Raw genomic sequence first — 27962 nt, 5'->3', positions numbered from 1 at the left:
CAGGGTGCCCAGAGGCCTGGCAGCGAGGAGTCTGAGGAGGCTTCAAGTTGGCAGGCCCAGTGCCGGGGGCCATCTTTATTTCTGGCAGGTCAGCTGACTTGACTTGGACTAGATCAGGGCCAACACGTAGGCGACAGCCCTTTTCTCTAGGGAGCGGATGAGGCCCTCCCTGCACACACTTCCCATCTCTCCGCGCGCGCCCCCGCCTTCCCGGTGAGCCTGTTTGGCGGGAAGTTGGCTTAGTTGGCCTACCTGTGGCTCGGCGCGTTCCCTGGTCCCCGCCTTGTTTCTCCCCAGAGGCTTCTCATCCTCCCTCGGTGATCTCGGCGTAGGGCATAGTACCCCATCTCACGGAGGACGCGATGGCTCCCAGGAAACGCCCAGAAACCCAGAAGACCCCCGAGGTGGTTGTGCGTCCCAAGAGCAAGAGGAACAGAAGCCCCCGGGAGCTGGAACCCGAGGCCAAGAAGCTCTGTGTGAAGGGCCCCGGTACTGCCTGCGCCTGCTGCTTTAATAATTCTGCCATTTGGGGTTCTCACGCAGGAGGCTGGAGTGGGGGTGGGTGCTCCTAGGTTCCTGAGGCTGTCCCAAATTATGGGCGCCTCAGGCTATGCATTTTGTCTGCAGGTCCTTTGACACCTTAGAGCTTGGGCTTAACCTCCCTCAGGTGACGGGAAGAGGCAGATGAACTCCATTACAACAGACACAACGGACTTCCCAAGTTCCTTGTTTGTACCAGGAGTTTTACACACCAAGGAGAGCTTAAGATAATCCTACCTTGCCTGGAGATGTGTGTGCTTAATTTTGATAGTCACGATTGTTAGCTGTATGTCCTTGGTTTAGATGCGGGAACCCTCAATTCCCTTCCTTTCTTCCTTTGAAAACTCATCCTCAGGGGTTTTTGAGGGGGGACTTGAACCTGGGCCTATAAGAAATGTGAGGAGCTCAAAAAATGAGAGCAGGGGGTCGTGGATGAAGTGATTTTTGCTCATGAGAAGAAAGAATTGGTTGTCAAGAGGCAGGATTCATAGAGATCAGGTCCTCAAATACATGTTGGTAATTCAGAGTTGCTTTATTCCTATTTTAGGTGGATCTACCCCTCAAAAAGTAACCTAGTGAATTTAGCTCCACGCCAGACTCTCTGGAGCCTGCTGGTTTTCAGGAGAACAGATTGGACTTGGGGCCACAACTGGTCACCTCTACATTATTTTAATACAGGATTTAAAGAAACTGCTTTTCCCAATCACCTATATACTGTCCTAAAATCTTTTTATTGTGCATTATATATGATTTTAAAATTGTTACTCAACCCTATCACAAGTTTTCCAGCCCCACTGAGAAGAGGTCTGCAGTTCTTGTATGTTTCTTTGGCTTAGTTCTCAGAAACCCTGCAAGATCATAGTTTTACTTCAGAATTACTATTTGGGGGAATGTTTTTTGGAAAGGGCTGGATCCCTACTCACTATTTATTTCTTGTGCTGAATGAGACTAAGCAGACGATGGAAAGGCCTTAGGAGGTGATTAGAGAGATTGTCTATGCTGAATGAAACAAGGCTTTCTTTCTGGGGTTTCAGCAGAAAAAAGCTTTCTTGTGGGAGATTGGAGCGGAAAATATGTGTCTCTTCTGCTTGGCAGGTTCTAGCAGAAGATTTGACTCAGGCTGCCTTTGGGCGGGGTTGGCTAGCCTGCGGGTCTCGGCATCATGCAGCAGCATCGTCAGGGCCCTCCACCAGCATAAGCTGGGCAGAGCTACCTGGCCATCACTACAGCAGGTGAGGCATTTCCTGGCTGAAGTGCTCAAGGGTTTGCATGGTGCCTTTTTACTACTGGATGGTCCAAAATTAGATGTTGGGTTGGTTCAGTGGGTTTTCAGAGTGGTCAGATCACCCCCACTTTGGTGACTGGCTTACTGGGCATTCAGCCAGGTAGAAGTCCTATGCTGTAGGGGTCCCAGCTGAAATGCGCTCTGTCCCTTTGCTTTCCATGATTAGATTATGTAATTGCAAATATTTTTAGGCACGGAGCCAGGCAGTTAGTTTTCCTTTAAGTGGGAGGACTTGGCCCCAGGCCTCATCTAGGGAGGAGTCAGAGATTGACAATGTACCGTGTGTTTTAATTCAGTTTAATTCTTTTCTCTTTGTGTCAGGGTCTTCAGCAGTCCTTTTTGCACTCTCTGGCTTCTTACCGGATATTCCAAAAGGCTGCCCCTTTTGACAGGAGGGCCACATCCCTGGCATGGCACCCAGCTCACCCCAGCACCGTGGCTGTGGGTTCCAAAGGGGGAGATATCATGCTCTGGAACTTTGGCATAAAGGACAAACCCACCTTCATTAAAGGGGTGAGCAGTTCCCTGTGCCAGACGATAGTGCTGAAGAAGTGTTTGTTGAAGGGATGAGAAGTCATCCAGTGACAAGATGATTGGGATCAAAAGTAACTGTGGGTATTTTCAAACAAGTAAATGGTGATGATACTCAAATCTTTGTTGAAGGCCTGCCCTTAAAATATTAGGAAGTATGAAATATTGATCACCTGCTAGTAAGTCACCACATAGAGTGGAATCTAAGCCCCTTACCGCCTCGACCTCATCTTGTGCTGCTGTCTCTCCTCATTTCCTGTGCTTTAGCTGTACTAGCCATTTCTGTTCCTGCAACTGGGTCTTTGCACTTGCTGTTCCCTTTGGAGAGCTCTGCCCCATGGTTTTCTTGTGGCTGGCTCCCTCTTATCCTTCAGGTCTCCGCTCAATATACTTCCTCAAAAAGGCTTTCACTACCACTCTGCCTAAAGTAGCACCTCCCCCCATCACTCCCTATCTCATTGCCCTGCCTCACTTTACCCCTACAGTGTTTCTCAGTATCTGAATTGACTTATTTGTAGGTCTTTGTCCACTGGAAAGTAAGCTCCGTGATGGCAGGGACCTTGTCTTTCTGGTTTACTGCTCTATCCCCAGTGCCTAGAACAGTGTTTGGCCTAGAGTAGCTGCTTTATATTTGCTGAATGAATGAGGGGCTTGGAGTGTAACTGGGTAGGTGGGATATATACATACTAACAATACAGCAATACAGATGCTAAATGCTGCAGAATTTAACAGAAGGAAGAACCTCTTGTGAATTAGAGTTGATAGAGGAGGTTTCGTGGATGATTGAGGAGTGAGGAAGAACAGTATTTAGATAAATGGAGGGAAAAGGAGGAAAAGCAGAGTGTGTTTGGGGCAAGGTTTGGCAAAGGGCTTTTTAGGGATGCTAGTGTTTGTCATCAGTCCCTGGGGAGTGCGGGGTTAGCTCCTCCACCGAAGGGAAGACCTTTAGCTTGCCCTGCTGGGGACTAACATTGGAGGGCTGTAAGGTAAAAAGTGACACTCTGGGTTTAAAGCAGGGACCACAAACTCACATGCCCTAAGAAGCCAGACAGATAAAAGAATGACGTAGGATTGTGGTTAGTAATAAACCGGAGATGGCTGACAGGCAAGAAACTAAGTCCCATGGTATCAGATCTAAGTTTTTCAAATGAAGCCTGATTTTTTTTTTACATGAAACATTCTGATTTTTTTAAATTAGGGTGAAATACAGATAGCATAAAATTTACCATCATGACCATTTTGAAGTGTACAGTTCGGCGGCATTAAGTACATTCACATTCTTGTGTAACAGTCTCCAGAACTTTTTCATTTTGCAAAACTAAAATTCTCTACCCATTAAACACTAACTCCCCTTTCCTCCCTCTCTCCCACCCCTGGCAACCACCATTCTGCTTTCTGTCTCTATGATTTTTGACTTAGTATTCTCATGTAAGTGGAATCATATGATATTTGTCCTTTTGTGACTGGCTTATTTCACTTAGCATAATGTCCTCAAGGTTCATTCATGTTGCAGCATGTGCCAGAATTTTCTTCCTTTTTAAGGCTGAATAATGTTCCACTGTATGTATATAGCCAGATTTTATCTATTCATGTGTTGGTAGACACTTGGGATGCTTTTGCCTTTTGGCTTTTGTGAATAACGCTGCTCTGAACATGGTTGTACAAATGTCTTTTTGAGTCCCTGCTTTCAGTTCTTTTGGTATATACCTAGAATGGAATTGTTGGATCACATGGTAACTCTATTTTTAATTTTTTGAGGAACCACCATAATAGAGGCTGCACCATTTTACATTTCCTCCAACAGTGCACAAGGGTTTCAATTTAAAATACCCTGATTTTTAATGTTGGAAACTAAATAAAATTGAACATGCTGTGTAGCTAAATAAAACACATCTGTGGGCTGGATTCTGCATTAGCTCACTGACATTTTTCCACTGTGGTTTGGAGGTAGAAAAGGCTAAGGGTGAACCCACAATGAGTTCTTTTAAGTGGAGGGTTTGGAGAGCAGCCCATCAGAAGAGGCCAGGTTAGGCAGGCTTGGGGGATTAGGATTCAAGGTATGAGATGGATGCTCAAAAAAAGAAGTGCCTGAAGCCAGAAGAAAGGCAGCCAGAGGAGTGCTGTGGACAGAACTCGGTGGGATTCCCAGCTAGCTGTTAAGACAGGTGACCACTGGAAGGGGCAGCTTAAAATGGAAGTCAGAACCCAGGGCTTAGTCAGAGAGAGATTTGTTTCTGTTTTTGTTTTTGTTTTCCCTAGACATCCAGGACATGGGAATAGAGAAATTTAAGAAATGGCTTAAGAATGTCCTAGCAGAAGAGCCTTCTGACCAAAAGGGGAATGATAGCTGCTTTGAAGTTGTGCCAGGCTGAGGCTGCTTTTGGTTTACATTAGCCTTTATTTTAATGCCCATTTAAGTGAAGTTTCCTTAGTTGTGGAGATTGGTCTAGGCATTTGAACTATGTGACAAAGAGGGAGCTAGGCTGGAGCAGAAGAAGGATATGGCAGTTTGGAGAACTGTCTGAATTTTCTCCCAGACAGGGACAGCAGAAAGTTGATCTGAAACCAGTGACTAGGGGAGCAGTTCCTCATTTTGTCATTTCTTTAGTCATCTGAACTTGGCTCTGATCTTTACATCTTCAGGCCCGTGGCAAAAGAATATGTTACATTTTCAAAATGAAGATAACTTCATTTCGTTCTCATTGTAAAAGTGATCTAGGCTTATTGTAAGAAATTCAAACAATACAGAAAAAAGTATAAAGTAAATATTACCTGAAATCCCCATTTGAAGCATCTTTACACACACTCATTCATCTACTTAGATTATTACATAAGTATTCTATCCTTGAATCTGTTCTGTTTTACTTATTACATCGGAAATTCTAGTTTAATCATCTCATATCAGATGATGACCACTTTAAAATATCTAATAATTTCTGTTTTTTTGTAATGCCTTTGGTTTTGGCATCAGGGTAATGCAGACCTCATAAAGAGTTGGGAAGTGTTCCCTCCTCTTGTATTTTCTGGAATAATTTATGCAGAATTTTTATTATTTCTTGCTTAAATTTTTTATAAGATTCACTCTAGTGAAGCCATCTGGAACTGGAGTTTTTATGGTTTTTAAATTAAATTAAAAATTTTTTATGGAGGTACTGGGAATAGAATCCAGGACCTTGTGCATGCTAAGTATGTGCTCTACCACTGAGCTATTACCCCCAGCTGGAGTTTTTTTTATTGGAAGGTCTTTTAACTATATATTTAATTTCATTAATAGGTATAGGGCAATTTAAATTATCTATTTCTTCTTGAAGGAACTTGGTAATTTGTCTTTCAAGTAATTTATCCATTTTATCTAAGTTGTTGAATTTAGTGGCATAAAGTTATCCTTATATTCCCTTATTTTAATATCTATAAGATCTGTAGTAATGCCCCCCGTATTCTTGATATTACTAATTTGCGTCTTCTCTTTTATTCCTGACCAGTTTGCTAGATATTTATCAATTTTATTGATATTTTCAAAGAACCAGCTTTTAGTTTCATTGATTTTCTCTATTGTTTTTCTGTTTTCTTTTTTGTTAATTTTTGGTTTATTATTTTCTTTCCTGTGCTTACCTTGGGTATAATTTGCTCTTCTTTTTCTAGTTTCTTAAGATAAAAGCTTAGATTGTTTATCTGAGAACTTTCTTTTATAATATAACCATTTAATGCTATACATTTCCCTCTAAGTATGTCTTTAACTGCATCTCACAGATTTTGTTGTGTTTTTGTTTTCATTCAGTTCAAATTATTTTCCTAATTCTTTATGATTTCTTCTTTGACCTATGGGTTATTCTGAAGTATGTTGTTTAATTTCCAAATATTTGAGGATTGTTGAGATCTCTCTCTGTTATTGATTTCTAGTTCAATTCTGTTATGAACAGAAGACATTTTATATTATTCCAGTCATTTTACATCTTTTATTTGTATGTGGACTGTCTTAGTGAATGTTCCATGTGCATTTGAAAATAATGTACTATTTTGGGGTGAATTATTCTCAAAATGTCAATTAGTTTAAGTTGCTTGATAGTGTTGTTCAAATGTTCTGTACCTTACTTACTTTTCTATCTTTTATCAATTATTGAGAGAGGAGAGAGGAATATTAGAATCTCCAACTATAAAATTGTGTTTCTGTTTTCCTTTAGTTTTTGCTTCATGAATATGGAAACTCTGTTATTAGCTTCTTACATATTTAGAATTACATCCTTTTGGTGAACTGACACCTTTGTCATTGTGAGATGGTTCCCTTTATCCCTGGTAATATTTCTTGTTCTGAAATCTTCTTTGTTTGATATTAATATGACCACCCCAGCTTTCTTCATCCTTTTATTTTTAACCTATTTGTGTATTTGTATATAAAATGAGTTTTCTGTTAGGAGGGTATAGCTTAAGTGGAGAGTTCATGCTTAACATGCATGAGGTCATAGGTTCAATCCCCAGTACCTCCTCTAAAAATAAATAAAATAAACCTAATTACCCCCCTGCCAAAAAAAAAAGAAAACACATGTATGAGTTTAAAACAGAAAAAATTTTTAAATAAATTTAAAAAATAAAATAAGTTTCCTGCAGACAGTATTCTAAAAAAAAAACTCAATCTGACAATCACTGCCTTTTAATTGGAACATTTGACCATTTACACTTAATATGATAACTAAGATTGGGTTTAAGTCTGTCACCTTCAATTTCTATTTGTCCCATCTCTTTGTTCCATTTTCCTTTTTTCTGCCTTCTCTTTTATTTTATTTTATTATTATTTTTTATGGAGGCACTGGGGATTGAACCCAGGACCCCGTGCATGCTAAGCAGGCACTCTACCACTGAGCTATATCCCTCCCACCTCTTGTCTTCTTTTTGGTTGAGTACTTTTTATGATTCAATTTTGTCTCCACTATTCGATTTTCAGTTATACTTTCTCTTTCCCTTTTCTCTTTTTCAGTAGTTGCTCTACAGTACAATGTACATGGTTAACATAAGAGTGAGTCTTCAAATAATATACTACTTCACATGTATTGTAAGACTCTCACAACCATATATTTACTTCCATTTACTCCCTTCTGTCATTGGCCTACATTTTACTTTTGCATATATTATATACTCCATAATACATTGCTATTTTTAATTTTTTTAATCTTTTTTTGTTAAATTATTGAGATATAATTGATTATGATAAACTGCACATATTTAAAGTGTACCAATTTGATGAGTTTTGACATACGTATGCAACTGTGGAACCATCACCACAATTAAAGTAATGAACATATCCGTCACCCCCAAAGTTTTCTCATACCCTTTGGTAATCCATCCCTTTCTACCCTTTGTCTTGTCCCTTGAAAACCACTAATCTGCTTTCTATCCCTATTGATAAATTTGCATTTTCTAGACTTTTATATAAATGACATCATATATGTACTCTTGTTTTTTTCTGGCTTCTTTCATGCATTATACATATTTGAGATTCATCTACAATTTTGCATGTATCAGAGGTTTTATTTTTCTTTCTGAGTAGTGTTCCACTGTATCAATATACCACAATTTATTTATTCATTTACCTGTTGAAGGATATTTGGATTTTTTCCAGTTTCTGACTGTTGCAAATAAAGCTGTTATGAACATTCATGTGCTAAGTCTTTGTGTGGATATATGTTTTCATTTTTCTTGAGTAAATACCTAGTTGTGGAATGGCTGGGTTGTAGGGTAGGTATCTTTTAAAAACATTTTTTTAATGAGAAGAAAACTTTAATTTATCCACATGTTTGCCATTTCCAGGGCTTTTCATTCCTTTGTGTGAAGCAGACTTCCTTTTGGTAACATTTTCTTTCTGCCTGAAGAAATTCTTTTAACATTTCCTATAATGCAGGTTGGTTGGTGATGCATTGTTTTCCTCCTTTTGTCTGTCTGAGAAGGTCTTTATTTTGCCATTTTTAAAGGCATTTTTACTGGGTATAGAATTCTAAGTTCACGGGTTTTTTGGTTTTTTTTTTTTTCTTTTAGTACTTTAAAGATGACTTCTGATGTGGAAGTCTGCTTTCATTCCTATGTTCATTTTCATGTGATTTTTCCTTTTTTTCCTCCTAGCTGCTTTAAAAATGGCCCCTGTGTCATCTAAGGTAATATTCACAGGTTCCAGGGATCAGGTCATGGACCTCTTGAGGGACCATTATTCAATCTACACTGCTTAACGGGGGTATAGGACAGCCTATAGTCTGGGTGTGAGTTGGCCTCACCCTGAGGCAGTACCCTTTTGAGGACTCTACTCAATGTTCTGTATAGTAAGAATCTTTTCATTCTGGATGGTGAGAATACAGACTGTTCTAAGGATTTCCCCTCCTACTCATTTCTGGTGTTTTTACCCCCAGCCTTGTTTAGTTTCCTCACACACCTTTACACAATGATATTTACTCAAAGATCTGAGAGGACCCCTCTGAAAATCTCAGAACGCTCTCTCTGTGTATCTCCCTCCCCATAATTTTGCCCCACAAATTCTTGCCCTGTTGACTTTCCCAGACTCTGTCCCCTCAGCCCAGTGAGACTATAAGGCCGTTTGGGTCCTCCTTGCCTGTGCTGCAGCCTGGACACTGTCTCTCTCCAAGCAGTAAGCTGGGGCTACCTTATTTCTTTCCCTCCTGTCTCGTGCTGACTGTTGTCCAGTATCTGAAACCATATTTCATATATTTTGTCCATTTTTTCTAGTTGTGTAAGGCAGGAGAATATATCTGATTTTTGATACTTCATCATGATTGGAAGGAGAAATTCATACTTACTAATTTTAATAGTTTCTTTGAGGCTTTAAATTTCTTTCCTACACAATCTTGTCATCCTCCAAATCATGAGAGTTTGATTTCTTCCTTTACCATTTTTATACTTTTTTGCTTTATTCCATTGGCAAAGACCTCTATTACATTGTTGAATGTTGGCTATAATAGACATCCTTGACTTGTTCTCAATCATAGATGTCTTTTATATTTTATCACTAAGTAACATTTCTGTTACTTTTTTTGTTATGGTAAAATACATGTAACATAAAATATAACATTTTAACCATTTTAAAGTGTACAGTTCAGTGGCATTAATACATTCACATGTTGGGCAACCATCACCATGATCCATCTCCAGAACTTTTTCATCCCCAAATAAAACTCTACCCATTAAAAAATGCTTCTCTATTACACTTTCCCCCCAGCCCCACTAATTTCCTTTCTGTCTCTGAATTTGACTATTCCAGGTACTGCATATAAATGGAATCACATAATATTTGTCCTTTGGGGGTCTGGCCTCATCTACTTGGCATGTTTTCTAGGTTCATCCATGTTATAGCCGGTATCAGTACTTTATTCCTTTTCATAGTTCAATAATATTCCATTGTATGACTATACCAAATTTTGTTTAGCCATTCATCTGTTGATGGACATTTGGATTGCTTCACCTTTTGCTATTATGATACAATTCCTATGAATGTTCATGTACAAGTTTTTGAACAACTGTTTTCAGTTCTTTTACGTATATACCTAGGAGCATGATTGTTTTAAAACTTGTTTTTAAGTGCTTTATCAGATTAAGTGAGTTCTTCTTTTATTCCTGATTTGCCAGAAGCTCTTATCATGAATGATAACTGAATTTCATCAAATACTTTTTTGTGTCTATTGAGGTCAGCATATAATTTCCTCCTCTATTCTGTTAATGTGGTAAATTACACTAGTGGTTTTTTAATTTGTTCTGGTTTACCAGTAATATTTGAGTTTTTCATCTAAATGTTCTTAATGTTCTTTTTTTTTTTTTTCACTTTTTTACCTTTACAGTTATATTTCTAGCAAGTGATACTGCTTCTTTTAAAAACTGTGGTAAAAGCGCATAAGGGTAAAATGTATCATCTGAACCATTTTTAAGGGTACAGTTAACACTGTATTCACACTATGTGCAACAGACCTCTAGAAATTTTTCGTCTTGTAAAACTGAAACTGTATGCCCACTGAATAACAACTCCCCATTTCCCCTTTCCTTCAGCCCTCGGCAACCACAATTCTACTTTCTGTTTCTGTGAGTTTGAACTACTTGAGATACCATTAAGTTTGGATGGCTTTACGGTGGTTAGGTTGGGGGAATATTCTTGTAGGAAGTACATAGTAAAGTATTTGAGGGTGATGGGACATCATGTTGGCAATTTATTATCAAACCATTCCAGAAAAAAAACAGTTCTTTGTGCTATTCTTGCAAATTTTCTATGAGTTTGAGATAGTTTGAAAATAAAGTTTTTCCCCCCCTGAAAAAGACTGATATTGTTTCTTGCTTGAATATTCAGTGCATGCACCAGTGAAACCACCAGGATCTGGAATTTACTTTGCAAGAAAGTTTTTAGTTGTGACGCAATTTCCTTAATAAATATCAGACTGTTCAGAGTTTTCTCTTTCATCTTCTTTCAGTTTGGCACGTTTGTACTTTTCTAGGAATTTGCCCATTTCCTCTAAGTTTTCAAATTTATTGGCTTAAGATTATTTATGATATCCTCTTATTATCTTTTAAAATGTCTAAGATTTATATTGATGTTCTTTTCCATCCATAAAATTGGTTATTTTTGCCTTCTCGTTTGGTCATTCTCACCAGGGATTCATCAATTTTATTAGTCTTTTCATGGAAACAACTTTTGGCTTTGTTCATTCTCCCCACAGTATATTTGTTTTATTTCATTAATTTCTGTTCTTTATTTTTTTCTTCTACTTTCTTAGGCTTTAGTTTCCTGTTTGTCTTACAACTTCTTGAGGTAGATATTTGTGTCATTGATTTTAGTCTTTTTTCTTTTATTATGGATACTCTTCTATGAATATCTGTGTACAAGTTTTTACATGAACATACATACGCATTTCTCTTGAGTATCTATTTCTTTGGTCATTTGGTAACTTTATGTTTAATTTTTTTTTTTTTTGAGGAATTGCCTGTTTTTCTTCTCTTTTCTCTCTCTCTCTTTTTTTTTTCAGAGGGGAGGTAATTAGGTTAATTTATTTATTTGGTTTTTCAATGGAGGTACTGGGGATTGAACCCAGGACCTCATGCATGCTAAGCATGCACTCTACCACTTGAGCTATACCCTCCCTGGAGTTGCCTGTTTTTCAAAGTGACTGCTCCATTTCACATTCCTGCCAGCAATGTAGGAGGTCTTCAGTTCCTCCACATCCTTACCAACACTTGACTGACAAATAAAAATTGTACATATTTAAGGTGTACAACATGATGTGTTTTTTTAAGGTTTTGTTTGTTTATTTTTAATTTAAAAAAATGAACCTTAAATTATTTTTTTAAGCTTTTTGGGGGGGTTAATTAAGTTTATTTATTTGTTCGGGGTTTCTTTGTTTACTTTTTAATTGAAGTACTGGTGATTGAATCCAAGACCTCATGCTCTACCACTGAGCTATATCCTCCCCACAACATGATGTTTTAATACATGCATACATTGAACTGATTACCACAGTCAAGCTAATTAATAATTAATATCCATCACCTCACATAGTTACCTTTTGTGTGTATGTGTTTGTGAGCTGGGAACACTTAAGATCTACCCTCTTAGAAATTTCGTGTACACTGCAATATTATGAACTATAGTCACTACGCTGTACGTTAGATCTCCAGAATAACTGAAATTTTGTACCTTTTGACCAACATCTCCCCCTTTCCCCCACCCTCTGGCAACCACCTTTCTACTCTGTCTTTATGAGTTTGACTTTTTTAGATTGTACATGTAAGTGAGATCATGTAGTATTTGTCTTTCTGTGTCTGACTTACTTCCCTTAGCATAATGTCCTCCAGTTTGTCACAAATGTCAGGATTTCCTTATTTTAAAGGCTGAATGACATTCCATTATATACATACACCACATTTTTCCATTCCTCCATCAGTGGACACTTAAGTTGTTTCCGTATCTTGGCAATTGTGAATAATGCTGCAGTGAACACAGGAGGATAGATAACTCTTTGAGAAACTAATTTCATTTCCTTTGGATATGTACCCAGAAGTGGAATTACATAGTTCTATTTTTTAAATTTTGCGGGAATCTCCATACTGTTTTCCATAATGCCTCTACCAATTTACATCCCATCAGCAGTGCACTAGAGTTCCATTTTCTCCACATCCTGGCCAGCACTTGTTATCGCTTGTCTTTTTTTTTTTAAGTCTACAAGACTGACTTCTTTTTTTTTTCTTCTACTCAATTATTCTTTTTTTGAGCATTTTTTATAATCTCACATTTTAATTTTAATTTTTAATTCTGGGGGGGTAATTAGGTGTCTATTTATTTTTTATGAAGGTACTGAGGATTGAACCCAGGACCTTGTGCATCCTAGTCACACACTCTACCACTGAGCTATACCCTCCCCACCTCTTGTCTTTTTGATAAAAGCCATTCTAACAGGTGTGAGGTGGTATCACATTTAGTTTTGCATTTCCCTGATGATTAGTGGTTTCGAGCATCTTTTCATACACCTTTTGGCCATTTGTATGTCTTTGGAGAAATTTCTATTCAAGTACTTTGCCCATTTTTTAAGTCAGGTTATTTGTTTGCTTCTTTGATTTTGCTATTGAGTTGCCTGAGTTCCTTATATATTGTTAATATTAACCCCTTCTCAGATATATAGTTTGCAGTATTTTCTCCCATCTCACAAGCTGTCTTGCCAACACTTGTTATTGTCCATGTTTTTGATTATAGCCATCCTAGCGCATGTGAAATAGTATTTCATTATGGTTTCATTTTACTAATAACTAATGATATTGAGCATATTTCATGTGCTACTGGCCATTTGTACATCTTCTTTGGGGAAATGCCTGTTGAAACCCATTGTCCATTTTTTAATTAGGTCTATTTTTTAAATGTACATTGATCACAGTTATTTTAAAGCTTGTGTCTAATAGCTCCAATTTCTGAATCTCCTGTGAGTGTATTCCAACTGCTGTTTTTTTTCTCTTAGTTGCTGGTTATTTGATCTTGACTTCTAATATGCTGGTTATTTTAGATTTAATGCCAAATAGGGCATATGAAAACTTGTAGAGATATAATTTGAAGATCCTAACTAAAAGCTGGGTTTTTTTCCCCAAGACTTCTCCTCTTGGGCGGGTCTGAACTCCAGTTTTTGACCCCCTTAAGACTGACAAAACCTCTGCTCAGCTCGTCAGCTTCTAAGCCACCACTTTTCAAGTCAGCTTCTCTGCTTCTAAGCCACCCCTTTTCAAGTCAGCTTCTCTGCTTCTAAGCCACCCCTTTCTTACCTGCCTAAGCCTCAAGAGGAAAAGCAGCATCCACATGTCAGGCTTACCTTCTGCTTCTCTTCTTTCCATGAGCCTGGACTTCAAGTCCTTGATGCCTTGGTAGCTCTTCGTTGACTTCCGAAACTTTTCTTTAAGAACACATATTTTATCTGCCTTTTCTACTTGTTCCTGACAGAAGGTTGGCCTGACACCAGCTAACCCACTGTCACTGGAACTGGAAGTCTTACACCTACTTCTTTTTCACATTTTGTTTAGGCTTGGTTAGTCCTCCGCGCAAGAGTTGGTCATAACCACTTAGCCCACCCTTGCTAGAAGAACAACACTCATACATTTTACCTTAAAATGTTTATGTATTGTTTATTACTAATGCTTTGACATAGGGCAGTCCTTTTCTTGGAGTAAATGTTCACTGATTAGGGTTCACCTGGTCTTGCATACATCACACCCATAATACAGTCTTTATAGGGTCTAGTTTCCATTTCCCACTCTAATCATTTACAACTATCTCACCCATGCTTAAGTCGACAACCATTAGTTTTAGCAATTCATTTTTACCCAGCTTTTCCAAAGTGTTCAACGTGGTTTTCATAGAAATAACAAGTCTTCCTTTTTACACATATTTCATCAGTTTAATTAAATTACATGTTTAATGAAATGTTTAAGTGTTTGAAGTTTAAATGTTTAATAAATTACATGTTTAATTAAATTACGTGATTACAAAAAGTACAACTGGAATATATAGGTTTAAGAACAAACACAACTAACCCTTTGTAAGCACTGAACTCAGTTAGTGGGAGCAGATTCTTACTAGCAGCATGGGTCTGGCAAACCATGAGCAAAGGTGAGAATGTTTTGTAGAGGAAATGGAAAGTGCCAATTAGTATGTTCAGTGAGTTAAGTGGATGCTCTGTTAAGAGGCCTTTTAGAGGTAAGGCTGGGATAGCAACAGCATATGGGAGAAGTGGAGGAGGAGCCTCGAGGATATAAAGTTCTTAGAACAGTGCTTGGCACATAAGCACTTAATAAGGTTATGCTACGTGATTATTCTCATCATTGTCTGGGAGAGCTGGAAAAAATAGGAAGGAACTCAGATCTGACACCTGCCTTTGTAGCCCAGCCACTGTTTCAAGCTGAAGCTCTTCTGAAAAGACCTCTTGTATGATACACAAACTATGGCACACCCAGACAGTGGAATAATCAGCAATAAAATGGGATGAACTATAGATACGCACAGCAATTTGGATGAATCTCAGGACAATACACTGAAACGAACGAGGCCAGTCTCAAAGGCTGCACACTATATGATTCATTTATATGATAGTCTATCAAAGGCAAAACCACAGTACAGCGGTGGAGAACGGATCAGTGGTTGCCGGGGGTTAGGAGATGGGAGAGGATGTGACTACAGTGGGAGAGAGCACAAGGGATTTGGGGGGGGGGGGGGTTGTTCCGCATCCTGGTTTTGGTGTTGGTTATTAAAATCTATACATGTGTTAAAATTCATAGATCTGTATACCAAAGACAACCAAATTCACTGTATGTTAATTACTATAAAACTAAAACTTTAACTAGTACTGTGGAGAGCATCCTAGTGTCTAGGCATCCAAGCTGGCCTGGCCCCAAGTGTGGCCTGACTGGCTCTATGTCCAAACAGCGTATCTGCTCCCAGGCTTTGTCCCCTACCTGGGCCCTTGTCATTCACTGGCTTTTTTCTTCCTTGTGTTAGATTGGAGCTGGAGGCAGCATCACTGGGCTGAAGTTTAACCCTCTCAATACCAACCAGTTTTTCACCTCCTCAATGGAGGGAACCACTAGGCTGCAAGACTTTAAAGGCAACACTCTCCGAGTTTTTGCCACCTCAGACACCTGCAAGTGAGTAGTTTAACTAGGAGGGAAAAGGGCTTCTAGGCTCTCGGTGTAGTTCTGGTGAAAGCATCAGATCCCATTTCTTTTACCCAAACCTGGCACAGGGAGGAAAGGAAAGGTGTTAGTGCCTTCCCACCTTCCCCTCCCTTCCTCAGGCTCTGTCTTTAGCTGCTCTCCCCCTGGGCCTGGTGTGGCACTGCCTCCGGGAGGGGTTCTGGAGCCTGCCTCAGCTTCTCTCAGAGAGGGAAGGGCTTCAGCTCTTCTGTCAGTCCTTCCCATATGAGACTAGACCTTGATTCTCACTAGACAAGTCAGCATGGCATTGGCCTAGAAAGCCACTTAAAGTCTAGAGAAGGAGCTCAGAACTTAAGATTCCATTCCCTATGTTCACTGGGTTGCAATGACCTGACCATTTCCTTGATGGAAGCTTAAATGGACAGAATCATGCCCATAGAGAAAGTGGCTGGAGAAACAAAATGCATGTCACTTTGATTTTGAGCCAGAGATACTGGCTCAAAACTCTGCTCCCTAAGCAATTGAGAGTGTGGGGGTCTAACTAGCACTGGACCTTATTCTGGGCTGCCCCACAGGGATAAGAAATACGCAAGCAATAGGACAGGTGACAGGATGGATTCAGCTCCATCTTATTCTTCCACAGGAAGCCCTCCCTATGAAAGATATTTACACGGGATGCAAAAGGCAGTGTAGCAAGGATTAGAGGGGAAAAAAATGTGAATCTGAGCTCTCCTGGCCGGCTCTCAGGATCCCTGAAGCACCCCCCACCCCCCCATCTCTTCATCCTCAGGTAGTCTCAGGACAAAAGAGCAAGATGCAGCTTCTGGGTTGTGTACGCGTTTCCCCCTAAATGCTCAGAAGGGGGCAGAAGTTCCTTACAGGCCAACTGTGTGGCGTGGAGGATGGAGAGTAAAGGGAGAAAGCTATAAATGAGTCCTCCTCAGAACCCAGGGCTGTAGTGGGCAAGCCAGCCTGGGGACCCGCCTTATGGCTCTGGCTTTGTCCGCTTCAGGGACTCTTACTAGCTGAGGATCCTGAGCCCAGCAGTAACTGGACAAGTTTCCGAGCCCCACCACCCCCATACCCTCTATCTAGACGGTAGACAAATCTGAGTGTTCCTCACTGGGAGCCCATGGCAGGTTATTCATTGATTCAACAAATATTTATTGACAGTCTACTATATGTCTGACATGAGCTTCAACAGTGAATAAATGGAATTTGACTCTGTACCCAAGAATCTTACAGCACGGTCTCTCCCTCCAGCATCTGGTTTTGCAGCCTGGATGTGTCTGTCAAAAGCCGAGTGGTGGTCACAGGAGACAATGTGGGGCATGTGATCCTGCTGAACATGGATGGCAGGGAGGTGCGTTCCCTGAAGCCAGGTCCTCCCCCTCCCTCCCTGAACCCCATCCTCGGTTCTGTGTCCCCTCCTGAACCAAGCTCTTCTCTGCAGCTTTGGAATCTGAGAATGCACAAAAAGAAAGTGACCCATGTGGCCCTGAACCCATGCTGTGATTGGTTCCTGGCCACAGCCTCCGTAGATCAAACAGTGAAAATCTGGGACCTGCGCCAGGTTAGAGGGAAATCCAGCTTCCTCTACTCACTGCCACACAGGCATCCTGTCAACGCAGGTGTGATATACCAGATCTCGTCCTTCCTGCAGACCCTGCTGACCCGACCGCTTCTGGGCTTTTCCCTCAAAGTGTAGAAGCTACTGGGCCAAACCTTTACCCCTGAAAGCATCAGCCAAGCTGTCTTGGGACCTTTCTGGCTGTAGCTTCCCCCATCAGCTGCTGAGTTTGTGGGATGTTTTTGTTTGCAGCCCAGATTCACCTCCCTTCCACCCCTGTCTATTGAGGAGTGGGAGGGAGGGTGCCCCTGCAAGAGGCCTGTGACGGTCAGGACAACAGGGGGCCTGTGGTTCCTCGAGCTCAGGGGCTTTTCACTTTGCCAGCTCATTTCAGTCCCGATGGAGCCCAGCTCCTGACCACTGACCAGAAGAGTGAGATCCGGGTTTACTCCGCCTCTCAGTGGGACTGCCCCCCACACCTGATCCCGCACCCTCACCGCCACTTTCAGCACCTGACACCCATCAAGGTAAGTGAGGAGGGGACGGGAGCTGTGATCACAGGACGGGTCAAGTCTATCCAGGGAGGGGAGAAGGGGGCAGAAATGAAAGCCTTTAAGCCCAGATCTCTTTCTGCCCTGAGACAAAGCGTCTCTTATTCTCTGGCTCTCTGCTCTGTTTGTCCCAACTCTGTGATCCCATTTTGCTGAGTTTTCTTCATGTCTCTTTAACAAGCTTGTTTTCCTGCATTGTTCCCACACCCAGATCTCCTCACCGCGAGCACTTTCTAAGACCCTGGCCTCTGTTCTGTCCTCCGCTTCAGTTAACCACATGCAGCTGACCTTAGCCCTCGATAGCAGGTTCTCTAGCCGCAGTCCCCAAGGCTTAGTCTTCACGTCTTGTGATTCCTTCCTGCCCACGCCCCTAGGCAGTCTGAAGTCTGCCATTATCCTGTTCTATGAGTGTGTATTCTTTTCTAGAACCACAGCCCCCCTTCAGACCTCCAGGTCTCATGCCTATACTTCTTTGGTCAGTATAGCATAGTTCAGGCAGGCAGACCCCCTGTGGGGTAGAATCCTTGAGCAAATTGCTTACATTTTGGATCCCAATTTCCTCATCTATAAAGAGAATAATAGTATCTGACCAACAGGGTTGCTGTGAGGATGAAGCAGTATCCTAAAAGAACATGGCACCTTGCTTAGCACCTAGTAAGTACCCAGTAAACAGTGATTTAGCATTAGAGTGGCCCCCACGTACCTCAGGTCAAATCCAAGGTCTCAGTAACATCAGGGTCCTGCACCAGTTGGCGTTCCCACTGATCCTTCTGTCCTCATCTCCCACTTTGTATCCAGCCTGGCCAACTGACAGCATCCCACATGTGACTTGAAGACTTATGGCCAAGCCATTGCCTGTTCTTTCTTCCTGCTGATCATGTCTTTTCTCCTTCAAAACTTCCTTGCAAAGCTTTCTTTGGGAAAATCCCAGTCAGTCCCATCATTCCAGTAACTGCAGGATTTGTACTGAGCAGGGTGGTCTGGGGAACACAGATGTCCAACCCCCTTTTCAGCCACGAGCCATTTTCTATTCAACTCATCATTCACGTTGATAGAGGGAGAATAGTGGGATTACTTCAAAACTTATGTCCTGTTTGGTTTTGGTTATCAGATGCTTTTCAATTTGTTGTAGGCTTACCTCTTTGGTAATGGCTCGGGCTGATGTTAATTAAAACATTTATCACTTGGTATGATCCCAGGAAATACAAAGGAGAGAGAAGGCCTGAAGGTATTCTGAAGGTCAGGGAGGCCAGCTGGGGATTTTAAATTTGCAGTGGTAGATGAACATGCACTTGAAAATTACTCCTGTAATTTCACGTAGGTCTTATCACCATTATTAACTTGGCAGTTGTATTAACATCGTTGTTAGTGGCAAAGACACTTCTGATGGCCCTCTTGACTGTTCCGCATTTACTCTTGTGACCAGTCTCTCCATCTCCTAGGCAACCTGGCATCCTCGGTACAACCTCATTGTTGTGGGCCGATACCCAGATCCTAATTTCAAAAGTTGTACCCCCCATGAATTAAGGACGATCGATGTGTTTGATGGAAGCTCAGGAAAGATGATGTATCAGCTGTATGACCCAGAATCTTCTGGTATCATGTCGGTGAGGCTTGGGCCCTCAAATCATGGGAGGAAGCAGGGATTCAGCCTACCTTATTGACCAAAAATGACCAGAAATTAGTCCTCATGTGTGTTCTCCCAATACCTTCACCCACTCCTCATGCTTATCCCCTTTTCTCTGCAGCTCAATGAGTTCAATCCCATGGGGGACACGCTGGCCTCCGTGATGGGTGAGTGTATCTCGGGCTGGTCAAGCCCACCCTACTTCCCAAGGTTCAGTACAGGCTAACCCCAGCTTTGCCCTGTCACATTCACCCCAGAGTTGTAGTCAGTAAAGAAGATAACCAGGAGACAGTGGTCTCTTCGGCCTGGGCCCTCCATCCCTTCTGCTTTGTCTTCGTCACAGCAGTGCCTGGTTGCTGTCCAGTTTCCTGGTGTCACCTTACCGAGTCCTAGGTTCCCTGGGTCAGCCCCAAATTCTCAGAGGCTGATAATGGAAGGTGCGAGTCAGACTGGTCTCACCCCTTCTAGGTTATCACATTCTCATTTGGAGCCAGGAGGAAACTGGGATGCGGAAATGAGAGACATTAATGAAGGTGGGGGCCAAGCAAGGGCTTGGAGCCACATGAGAACAAGTCCTGCGAGAAGAGGCGGCTTTGTGTTAAAGGGCCAGAGGTATCCAAGCCTTAGGGTTGGAGCAGGGGCACTGGGACCGGGAAACTGGCATGTTACTGCTCTGGACTTAGCTCCAGAAACTTCTCCAGAGTTGGCGACCCAGCTGCCCCAAGGGTCACTGCTGTATCTATCCTGGAGCCAAGCTTCTTGTCTTTCTCCTCTCTGACATGCAGTGGCAGAGTGATCAGGTAGTGGGTTTTGATTTGCGCTCACTACTGACATAGCCAATAAAACCATACCCAACTGAGCTTCTGAGTGGATCTTCCAGCACTGACCTGTTCAAAGGGCTTCTCAGGTCCCCAAAATGAAGACAAGGCATAGGAACAGCACTGAGTCCAAAATCTTCATTCTCTGTCTCAGCCCTATTCTGGGCCACAGTCAAGAGCTGTCCAGCTGCACATACCTCGGGTCCCTGGAGATCCCAGCCCAGCTGACAGGAATAGTAGTTTCATGATTCGGTACCACAGTCCACCCCCCCACCTCCCCGACTCTTTCCCAAGTACAAACATCCTTCTGACCTGCTCAACTGCAGGGCTGACAAAGATCGGAAGCATCATGTCTGACTCTAAAGGTGGCTTCAGCTGGACAAAGGAAAGCTTGGCTGGCTCTTAGGTGATCCAGTTCCTTGGTGGCCAGTGTTAGTACTAGACCCCCAATGTTGTGCAGTTTTTCCCACTAAAATAAACACTGAGAGGCAAGACTGTCCCCTGGCCATTTGCCAAGGACTCCAGACTGGAAGAGAGTGAGCAGGGCTTGATGGAGAGGCAAAGCAGATCAAGCACCAACTCCTTCAGTCTTTTTTATCCCAGGTCCTGAGTGAAACCTCAATACCTGTCTACATTTCAGGTCCTTAGGGGAGCATAGAGCAGGCAAATCCTGTTTGGAGAAAGCCAATGTCCAACACAGTACTTGGTAAACATCAGGCACATGAATGCTGAGTGAGGTGCCATGGGCCAAGCTGAGCCCCACTTGTTCATCTAGGTTGGGGTAATCAGGGGGAGGCCCAACCCAGGGTCTCCTGTCCATGGGCTGGGGAGCAGCAACGTCAGGTGCAAGGGCCCAGCCCACCTCCCCTAGGAGGCAGAGGGAAGGGGGCTGAGTGGTTGTCAGGCATGATCCTCCCCGTCTGCGATGTGGCGGTAGCCAGGGGGCTGGGCCTGCATCCGGAAGAGGACGGTGAGGAGCAGCACTATGAGAAGGAAGAGGATGGAGCCACATACAGCCAAGGCCACAATCACCTCTGAGCACCGGGTGGGGTGAGGGGGAGAGAAAGGTCACGTCAGTGTTCATTCAACACATACAAGTGCCCACCACATGCCGGGTGCTGTTCTTACAGTGAGGGTGTCACAGCTGGCCAAGACGAAGCCCGCCTTCGTGGAATTTACCTTCTAGGAGAGGAGATGCCATCCACAGGCAAATTATAGAAATGATAGGTTAGTGGCAAATGCCATAAAGAAAACAAAACAAGGTAAGGGGGAAATGAGGGAGAGAGACGTAGGTCAGTCAGGGAAGGTGTCACGGAGAAAGTGACAATTTGAACAGAGACCTGGAGTCACTGAGTGAGACATACAAAAGATCTGAGAGAAGAGTGTCCTCAGGGAGGGGGGTGGGGAGGGGATGACAGGAAGCGAATGCAGAAGGGAATCAGCTTGGCATATTCTAGAACCAGCAAGAAAGTCAGTATGGCTAGAGCAGAGTACATGAGGGGCAAGTAGGAGAAGAGGGCAGAGGACCAGACCAAGTAGGGCCTGAAAGGACATGGTCAATAACTTGGGATTTTATTCCAAATGTGATGGGAAGCCACTGGAAGATTCTAAGAAGGGTAGTGAAGGGGACTGATTTATGTTTTTAAAAAATTAACTCTGCTGTGCTGATAGACTGGTAGGGCCAAGAACAGAACCAGTGAGCAGGGAGGGTATAGCTCAGTGGTAGAGTGCATGCCTAACATGCACAAGGTCCCCACTTCAATCCCCAGTACCTCTATTAATAATAAATAAACCAATAAGTAAATTAATAATTCTACATTACAGTAATAAAAAATAAAGAAACCAAATAAATAAGAAAACCTAATTACCCCCCCCCCCAAAACAAAAAGAGTAGACCCAGTAAGAACATTAGGAAGCTTTTCAGTAATTCAGGCAAGAGATGATGGTAGACTGGACTAGGGAGTGAGAGCTTGGGCTTTAAAGACTGGGCTGATAGGACCCGCTAGTGGATTGGGTGTGAGGTCTGAGAAAGCGTATTCAAGATAGCTCCTGGGGTTATGCTATGCACCTAGGTGCTAATGCAGCATTTACTAAGATGGGGAATCCTGGAGGAAGAGCAGATTTGGGGGAAGAGCATTTGGTTTTAGACTTCAACTGTGAGAAGCCTTAGTTGACATCCATGTAGAGACCTCAAGTCAGCAGCTGGATATGTAAGTCTGCAGCTCAGAGAAGAGGTCACGAATCTGTGAGTCATAAAAAGACAGAACTTAGCATGGAGATGGTATCTAAAGCCACAAGGCTGGATAAGCTCACCTTGGGAGTAGGCATTGATGGGGAAAGGGCCAAGAAGAGCCCTGAGCCATCCACTGGTTAGTGAGGAGGAGAAGCCAATAAGGAAGCTACCTGTGACTTAGGAGAAAAACCAGAGAAGCCAAGAAAGTGTTTAAGGAAGGAGTGACCAATTCTGTAATGCTGCTGAGAGGTAAGAGAACCTGACTAAGAATTGGTCACTGGCTTTGGTAAGAGGTCATTGGTCCTTAACAAGAGGGGCTTCCATGGAGTGGCAGGTAACACAAGATTTCCAGCACAACTCTGAGAGACGGGGAGGTGAGGAAGCAACACCAGAGTCTAGGCAACTGTTTGAAGGAGTCTACTCTACAAGGGGAGAAAGAAGTGGAGTGGTAGCTGGAGAGAGGTGTGGGCCAAAGAGGCTTTTGTTAGGCTCTGAGATGGGACTGATCCAGCAGAGTGGAAACACTGAGCATCAGGGGTCCGTGTGGAGGTGAGAAGAGACAGACCCAGAGTGTAAGTGGAAGGCTGGCCCAGTGTGGTGGCTCGTACCAGCAAGTAAGCTGGAAGACCTGGTGGCGGGAGAATGAGACGATTTTCTCCAGGTCACTTTGTTTTCTCAGTGGTGTGAGAAGGGGTGTCCGCTGAGGGCGAGGAGTAGGTCTCAGGGTGGAAAGGTGAACAGTCTAGGGACATGAAACAAGATGACAGGAAGTGTGTCCGCTCTCTCGAGACCTGTGGGTATGAAGTGAAAGTTGTCCTGCGACACGGCTGGCAGAGAGGCAGGCAGCAGCTCACCTGTGTCTGCAGTACCGCTTGCCAGCTGGCACTCCTGCTGCCAATCTTTGGGCACGACAGGCTCCGTGAGACGAAGGAAGTCCTGTAGGGGGCAGCGGTGAGGGCAGCCAGGCAGGGTCAGTGGCCAGGGGGCCTTCTTACTCTCGTTCCGAAAGTACATCTCCACTGAGAAATTCCTGAGGGTTCATGGGAGACAAGATGGGAACTGCTCACCAGGCCAATAACGGGGTCCTCAGGCTGCCCACAGCCACCACGTAAGGTGCCCCTCCTGAGGGCAGACTGGTAGCTCCACTCACCCATTATCTTCCTGGTACAGTTCAAATATGTGGCAGGATGCGTAGGGGGCTTGTTCACCATTGTAGACGTCCAGTGCCATTTGCAGAGCAACCAGAGTGGTGTCGTGCTGTAAGGGAGAAGGGCTCCCCATCAGCACTGCCCACGCCCAGCACTGAAGAGAGAAGAGACCTGAGAAGAGACCCAGCTCCCCGAGGGATGTTAGCAAGCTGGGGAGGGTGGGAGCTTACCGCAGAGTAGACCAGCAGCTTAGGGAGTTGGGAGGTGGTTGCCATCAGGGTCAGGTTCTTCCGTATCTGAGCCAGCAGGACTCCTGAAGGAGAAAAGTCCCCAGTGTCAGTGGCTACAGCCACTCGGTGTTCTCCTGTGGTCCTCTCACCCTCCGACAGTCCTGAGTCTGATCCCCAGCACAGAGAACGCTTTAGGTTCATGGCAACCACACAGGGACTCTACAGCATCCCCTGCTGTCTGCAAACTTCCACATTTACAAAAAGAAGCAAGATAAAACAAGGTATCTATTTATAGTTCAACACAGATGGAGAAACCTGCCCATTTATTTATAAATGAGCTACAATAAGGTCCTGCCCATGTTTGAAGACTTATTCCAGCTGGGGATAAATGTCAACTTAAGACTGCTTCAGAGCACACAAGATGCTGACTCCAGGCCAGGGGAACTCTGTCATGTGCAGGCTCTGAAAACTACTGAGATGTCAGAAAGGTTTGCCAGCTGGCACGCCGTTGGGTGCTCAAATCAGGAAACTGGCCTCAGTTATTACTCTCAGCCTTCTTTCAAAGCGGCCCCCAGTGGTCCTCTGGGGATAGGTATTCATTTGAGGAGGGGGAGGGTCCCCTGACACGGGTGAAACTTAAGAATATGAATGGCAGAAATGAGACATGCAAACCTAGTTGTGGTCATACACTGACAAACGTGCTAAGCACTTGGAGAACTGACACTTTGATGACTAACAGGAGAACTAGGGGGATCTGGTCCTGAAAGAGCACAGAACATCTCAGGTAGAGAAGGAAGCACGTGAGAGGCCCAAACAGCAGATTTCTGATGCTGTAGGGTGCTGAGCAGGGGAGTGACATGCTGCTCTTGTCACTCACCCCCCTGCAGCCGGGCCTTTTCTGCCTGCTCGTAGATCCCGAAGAGGAAGCGGAAGCTGAAGTCCTTGAGCCGGCTCAGACGCTGCATGGTTTGGGGCGAGGCCCAGGGCGGCAGGACCAGACTGTGTGTTTGCTGTGTATGGCAGCGGGCAGGTTAGCTCCCCGCCGAGGCCAGAGCCTCTCCCCGGAGCAGCTCCCTTCCCCGGTGGGATGGTGCTTGTGTGTGTGTGTGAGGGGAGGGAGGGGAGAGGCACAGGAGCTAGAACCAGGAGACATGATGGACCGTGTTGAGGCTGCAGGGAACAGGAGAGGAGGCTCGGGCACAAAAAGGATGACTCAGCAGGATGGAGTCAGATACCATGAGAGCTCTGGGTGGAGAGAAGCAGGAACTGCTGACGATCAATAAACTGTTTCCCACTCTGAGGTTCTCCTTCACGCATGAGGGAAGTTCCCTTGTTTCACAAGAGGCGGCTTGCCTGGACCTCCCGTGGGAATGGTATACAAGCACTGTGTTCTACGGGCCCAGTCACCTGGGCCTGCTGAAGTGTGAGAAAAGCAGTCACACCGGGGGACCCTGAGCCAGCTCACCTCACAGAAGAGTGTGTCGTAGACATTCCAGACGGTCTCCAGGGTCAGGTCCGTAAGCCCTGTCTCGTTGGCCACCATATCCAGAAATTGCTACGAAAAACGGATCAGGGAATTGGTCCTGCTCTGGGGGAAAGGGCAGTGTGGTGACCTCCACCTCAGCCCTACTCACTGCATTCTGAATACTCTCATTCTGATACTCTGGTGTCCGCCGGGTCTCATTCTGCAGCTGCTCAAAACGGGGACATGGGCCCAAAGGGAACTTCAGCAGCTGCAGACCAAAGAGGGGACGCAGACGCAGAGAAGGAATCAGGGATCAGCGGGCCAGTGGCCAGAGCTGTCCCTCCCACCATCCCCAGGGAAGGGCTGGCCAGTCTTACCCTGTCTTCGGCAACGGGCACAGTGTGGACGGGGATAGGCTGCCAAGAGATGTTTGGGTTAAAGCGCTGCATCCCGTTGGGAGGGAAGAGTCCAGCCAGGTTGGCCTCAGCACTCATTAGGGTCCGGTCAAAGTCTGTGCTTCGCACATAAACCTGGAGAGATGACAACACGAGCCCCACCTGTGGGGACAGGGTTGGGGAGCTCTGGCCCCTCAGTGGGGCCCCAGAGGAGGACCTGTTCTTGATGGTTACCCAGCAGAATGTGAATCCACCATGCATCTGGCCCTCTCCCTCTCTCTGGCCTTCCCTGTCCCTCTTCCCAGCCAAAGTCCAAACACTCACCTGAGGATTGACTGTCCCCAGCCTGTGAAGAACTTCTTTGGGAATGGTTCTAGTTCAAATGCCCCTCCCAGTCCAAAGTGCTTAGTCAATAAGGCTCTCAGGTCTGTCGGTCTGTCTTCCTGGTTTTATAACCACACCTGTCTTCCTATCTAGGCCAGAGTCCTTGAGGGTAGAAACTATCTCCAATCACAGGCTTATAACAGGCTTAGAGACCAGGAGAGGAAATAAGATAGGAACAGAGATAATTGTGAAAAGGGAGGAAGAAGCTGAGAGGAAGGGCAAGGTCAGGATAGGGCTGGCCCTCAAGGAAACATTAACAACATCTAGAAACAAAGATCATATCTGTATGGTGTACCATTACGTTCAGTGCTAGCATAGTGCCTGGCTCACAATAGTGTGTCTTGGATGGAATGCCTGAGTTATTTTACAGCATCAGAAACTACTCTGCCAGGCCCTTAAGTCTAAGCTCGGATGCTTGATCAGTTTTGCCTCTTCCCAAGCCAAGCAGGGGCAACTCAGCCTCTAGGGTTTTGTTCTAGACAGCCCTTGGATGTCTTGTCCTGTAGCTGTAACCAAAAATGCATGACAGGAGGCCAGAGTGCTCAGCCTCACCCTTAAGCTCCCTGAGGGCAGAGGGTGAAAAGAGCAGATCCCATGCCCCTTGTCTCTCAAGCTCCCAGCCTTACCTCTTGCCGTAGGTAAGAGGTGTTGAGGAAGCCATTGTAGCGCTGTCGCAGAGCCTGGCCCAGCTCCCAGTGTTGGAGCATCCCCTCCTGTGGACAAACCCAAGGGTTAAGAGGCCCAGAAGGAAGAGATGGCTCACAAGTCCCAGAGGGCTTAGCCAATGTTGCTTTCCAAGTTTCTGGCTTGAAGTAGGAGTGGGTTAATCTTATCCCAGAAGTCATTTATTAAGTGCATGGCATGGTATACAACCATTTTGATCTGAGTACACATGAAAGTAAGGTTAAGAAATGTGGTCAGAGTCAGCACCCACAAAGGAAATAGCAGTTTGGTGAGGCCCCAAGTTCTGCAGCCTGCTCTAGAAGTCACTCATCCTGAGGGAGAGCTGGCTTCTGACCTACCTTGGTTAGCTGACCAAACCCCTGGGGCCATTTGTCTTCCTGATGGGGGTCCTTGGGATATGTCTTCACTGGGGAACGGTCTCCATGTCGGTACAGCTGAGGAAAGAAAGTGGTTACCTGCAGTTAGAAGGATGTCCTTGATGCAGACACAGGGCCCCACCTCTGCCCCATGTCGGGAGGTAAGCCTCACCTCTACCCTCTGCAAAAGACCCCAACTCAGAAGTCAGTACCTTCTTCCAGGTTCCAGAGATCCTAACTTGGCTAAGCAATGCCACTTAAGACCATAGCCAAAAAACCAAAGGTACAGATGGGAAAGGAAAAGAGAAAAACAATGCAGATGGTGGGGGAAACTGGAAAAAAATCACCAAAGGCTTCTTTAGAAGTGAGTCTTTTAACCTTTCGACTACATCCCTGTCCCAGGGCAGACTTACCCAACCTATTCCCTGACTTTGAACTCCTTACGCCCTGCGCCCAAGATACCCCAGGGCTTCACAAGAATTCCAACCCCAGGCCCCCAACCCCGCAGGTTAGTCGTCTCCTCCTAAACCAGCTCCTCCAGACCGCTGACCGCAGCAAAGCCCCGCCCCTCCTTCCCCCCGCAGGCCGGTGCCCTCCTAGCGCTGGCGAGCCCTTTGGCGACCCCATGTCTCATTACCAAGGTAACGAAGCGCAGACTCCGGGCCTGGGTAGGTGGCATCACCATCAGGTTCACTCCAAGAAGGAGCTGGAGAAGAGCCGCTCGGCTCCAGCCAAACCGTCTGCCCGCCATCACCTCTGTAGTCTATGCAGCAAAGTGGCTGGAACCCTCGGGGCAGCACTTGCAGCAGCCGCCCGGACGCACCCTTAAGGACACGCCGGAAATGCGCTCGCCGCCATCTTGCTAAGGGAGGGGCAGGGGTAGTGGGAGGAGGAATCTGGGAGGGAATTCCTGTAGGAGGTTCGCTATCCGGCGGTGGCGGAGGAGCGTGGGAATGTAGCGCGACCTCGCGCGGCAGAAAG

The 27962-nt window shown here is 44.4% G+C and overlaps 2 protein-coding genes and 1 non-coding gene across 12 annotated transcripts; 1 reads left to right on the top strand and 2 right to left on the bottom strand.

The window, feature by feature from the left end:
• Nucleotides 1–18: 18 nt before the first annotated feature.
• Nucleotides 19–20127, top strand: DDB2 (damage specific DNA binding protein 2). 6 transcript variants are annotated; one of them, XM_031459664.2, is made up of 10 exons: nt 36–558; nt 1636–1772; nt 2147–2338; nt 15366–15511; nt 16784–16883; nt 16974–17151; nt 17475–17617; nt 19084–19248; nt 19390–19435; nt 19737–20127. In XM_031459664.2, exons 1-10 carry the CDS (start codon nt 363–365, stop codon nt 19784–19786), a joined length of 1353 nt encoding a protein of 450 aa, XP_031315524.1. In that variant the 5' UTR covers nt 36–362; the 3' UTR covers nt 19787–20127. The 6 variants fall into 6 exon arrangements, with proteins under 6 accessions (XP_031315520.1, XP_031315521.1, XP_031315523.1 ...); XM_031459665.2 differs by having other exon boundaries at nt 55–489; XM_031459661.2 differs by having other exon boundaries at nt 25–558; nt 16784–17151.
• TRNAP-AGG (transfer RNA proline (anticodon AGG)) lies at nt 12679–12750 on the bottom strand. The gene has a single exon. It is a non-coding gene; the product is annotated as a tRNA-Pro (tRNA).
• On the bottom strand, nt 13970–27850 carry ACP2 (acid phosphatase 2, lysosomal). 5 transcript variants are annotated; one of them, XR_010383343.1, is made up of 12 exons: nt 27619–27848; nt 26964–27059; nt 26568–26654; nt 25540–25692; nt 25332–25430; nt 25163–25252; nt 24575–24707; nt 23698–23780; nt 23470–23576; nt 23174–23349; nt 18345–21120; nt 13970–16982 (listed from the first exon to the last, which is right to left on the bottom strand). XR_010383343.1 is itself a non-coding variant. In XM_064492393.1 (11 exons), exons 1-11 carry the CDS (start codon nt 27730–27732, stop codon nt 22982–22984), a joined length of 1218 nt encoding a protein of 405 aa, XP_064348463.1. In that variant the 5' UTR covers nt 27733–27850; the 3' UTR covers nt 13970–22981. The 5 variants fall into 5 exon arrangements, 4 of the variants coding, with proteins under 4 accessions (XP_064348463.1, XP_064348462.1, XP_010998968.1 ...); XM_064492393.1 differs by having other exon boundaries at nt 13970–23061; nt 27619–27850; XM_064492392.1 differs by having other exon boundaries at nt 13970–21069; nt 27619–27849.
• Between the last annotated feature and the right edge of the window lie 112 nt (nt 27851–27962).

This window comes from Camelus dromedarius, chromosome 12, assembly GCF_036321535.1.
Source record: "Camelus dromedarius isolate mCamDro1 chromosome 12, mCamDro1.pat, whole genome shotgun sequence".
NCBI lineage: Eukaryota > Metazoa > Chordata > Mammalia > Artiodactyla > Camelidae > Camelus > Camelus dromedarius.
This window is presented reverse-complemented; position numbering and strand designations above follow the sequence as displayed.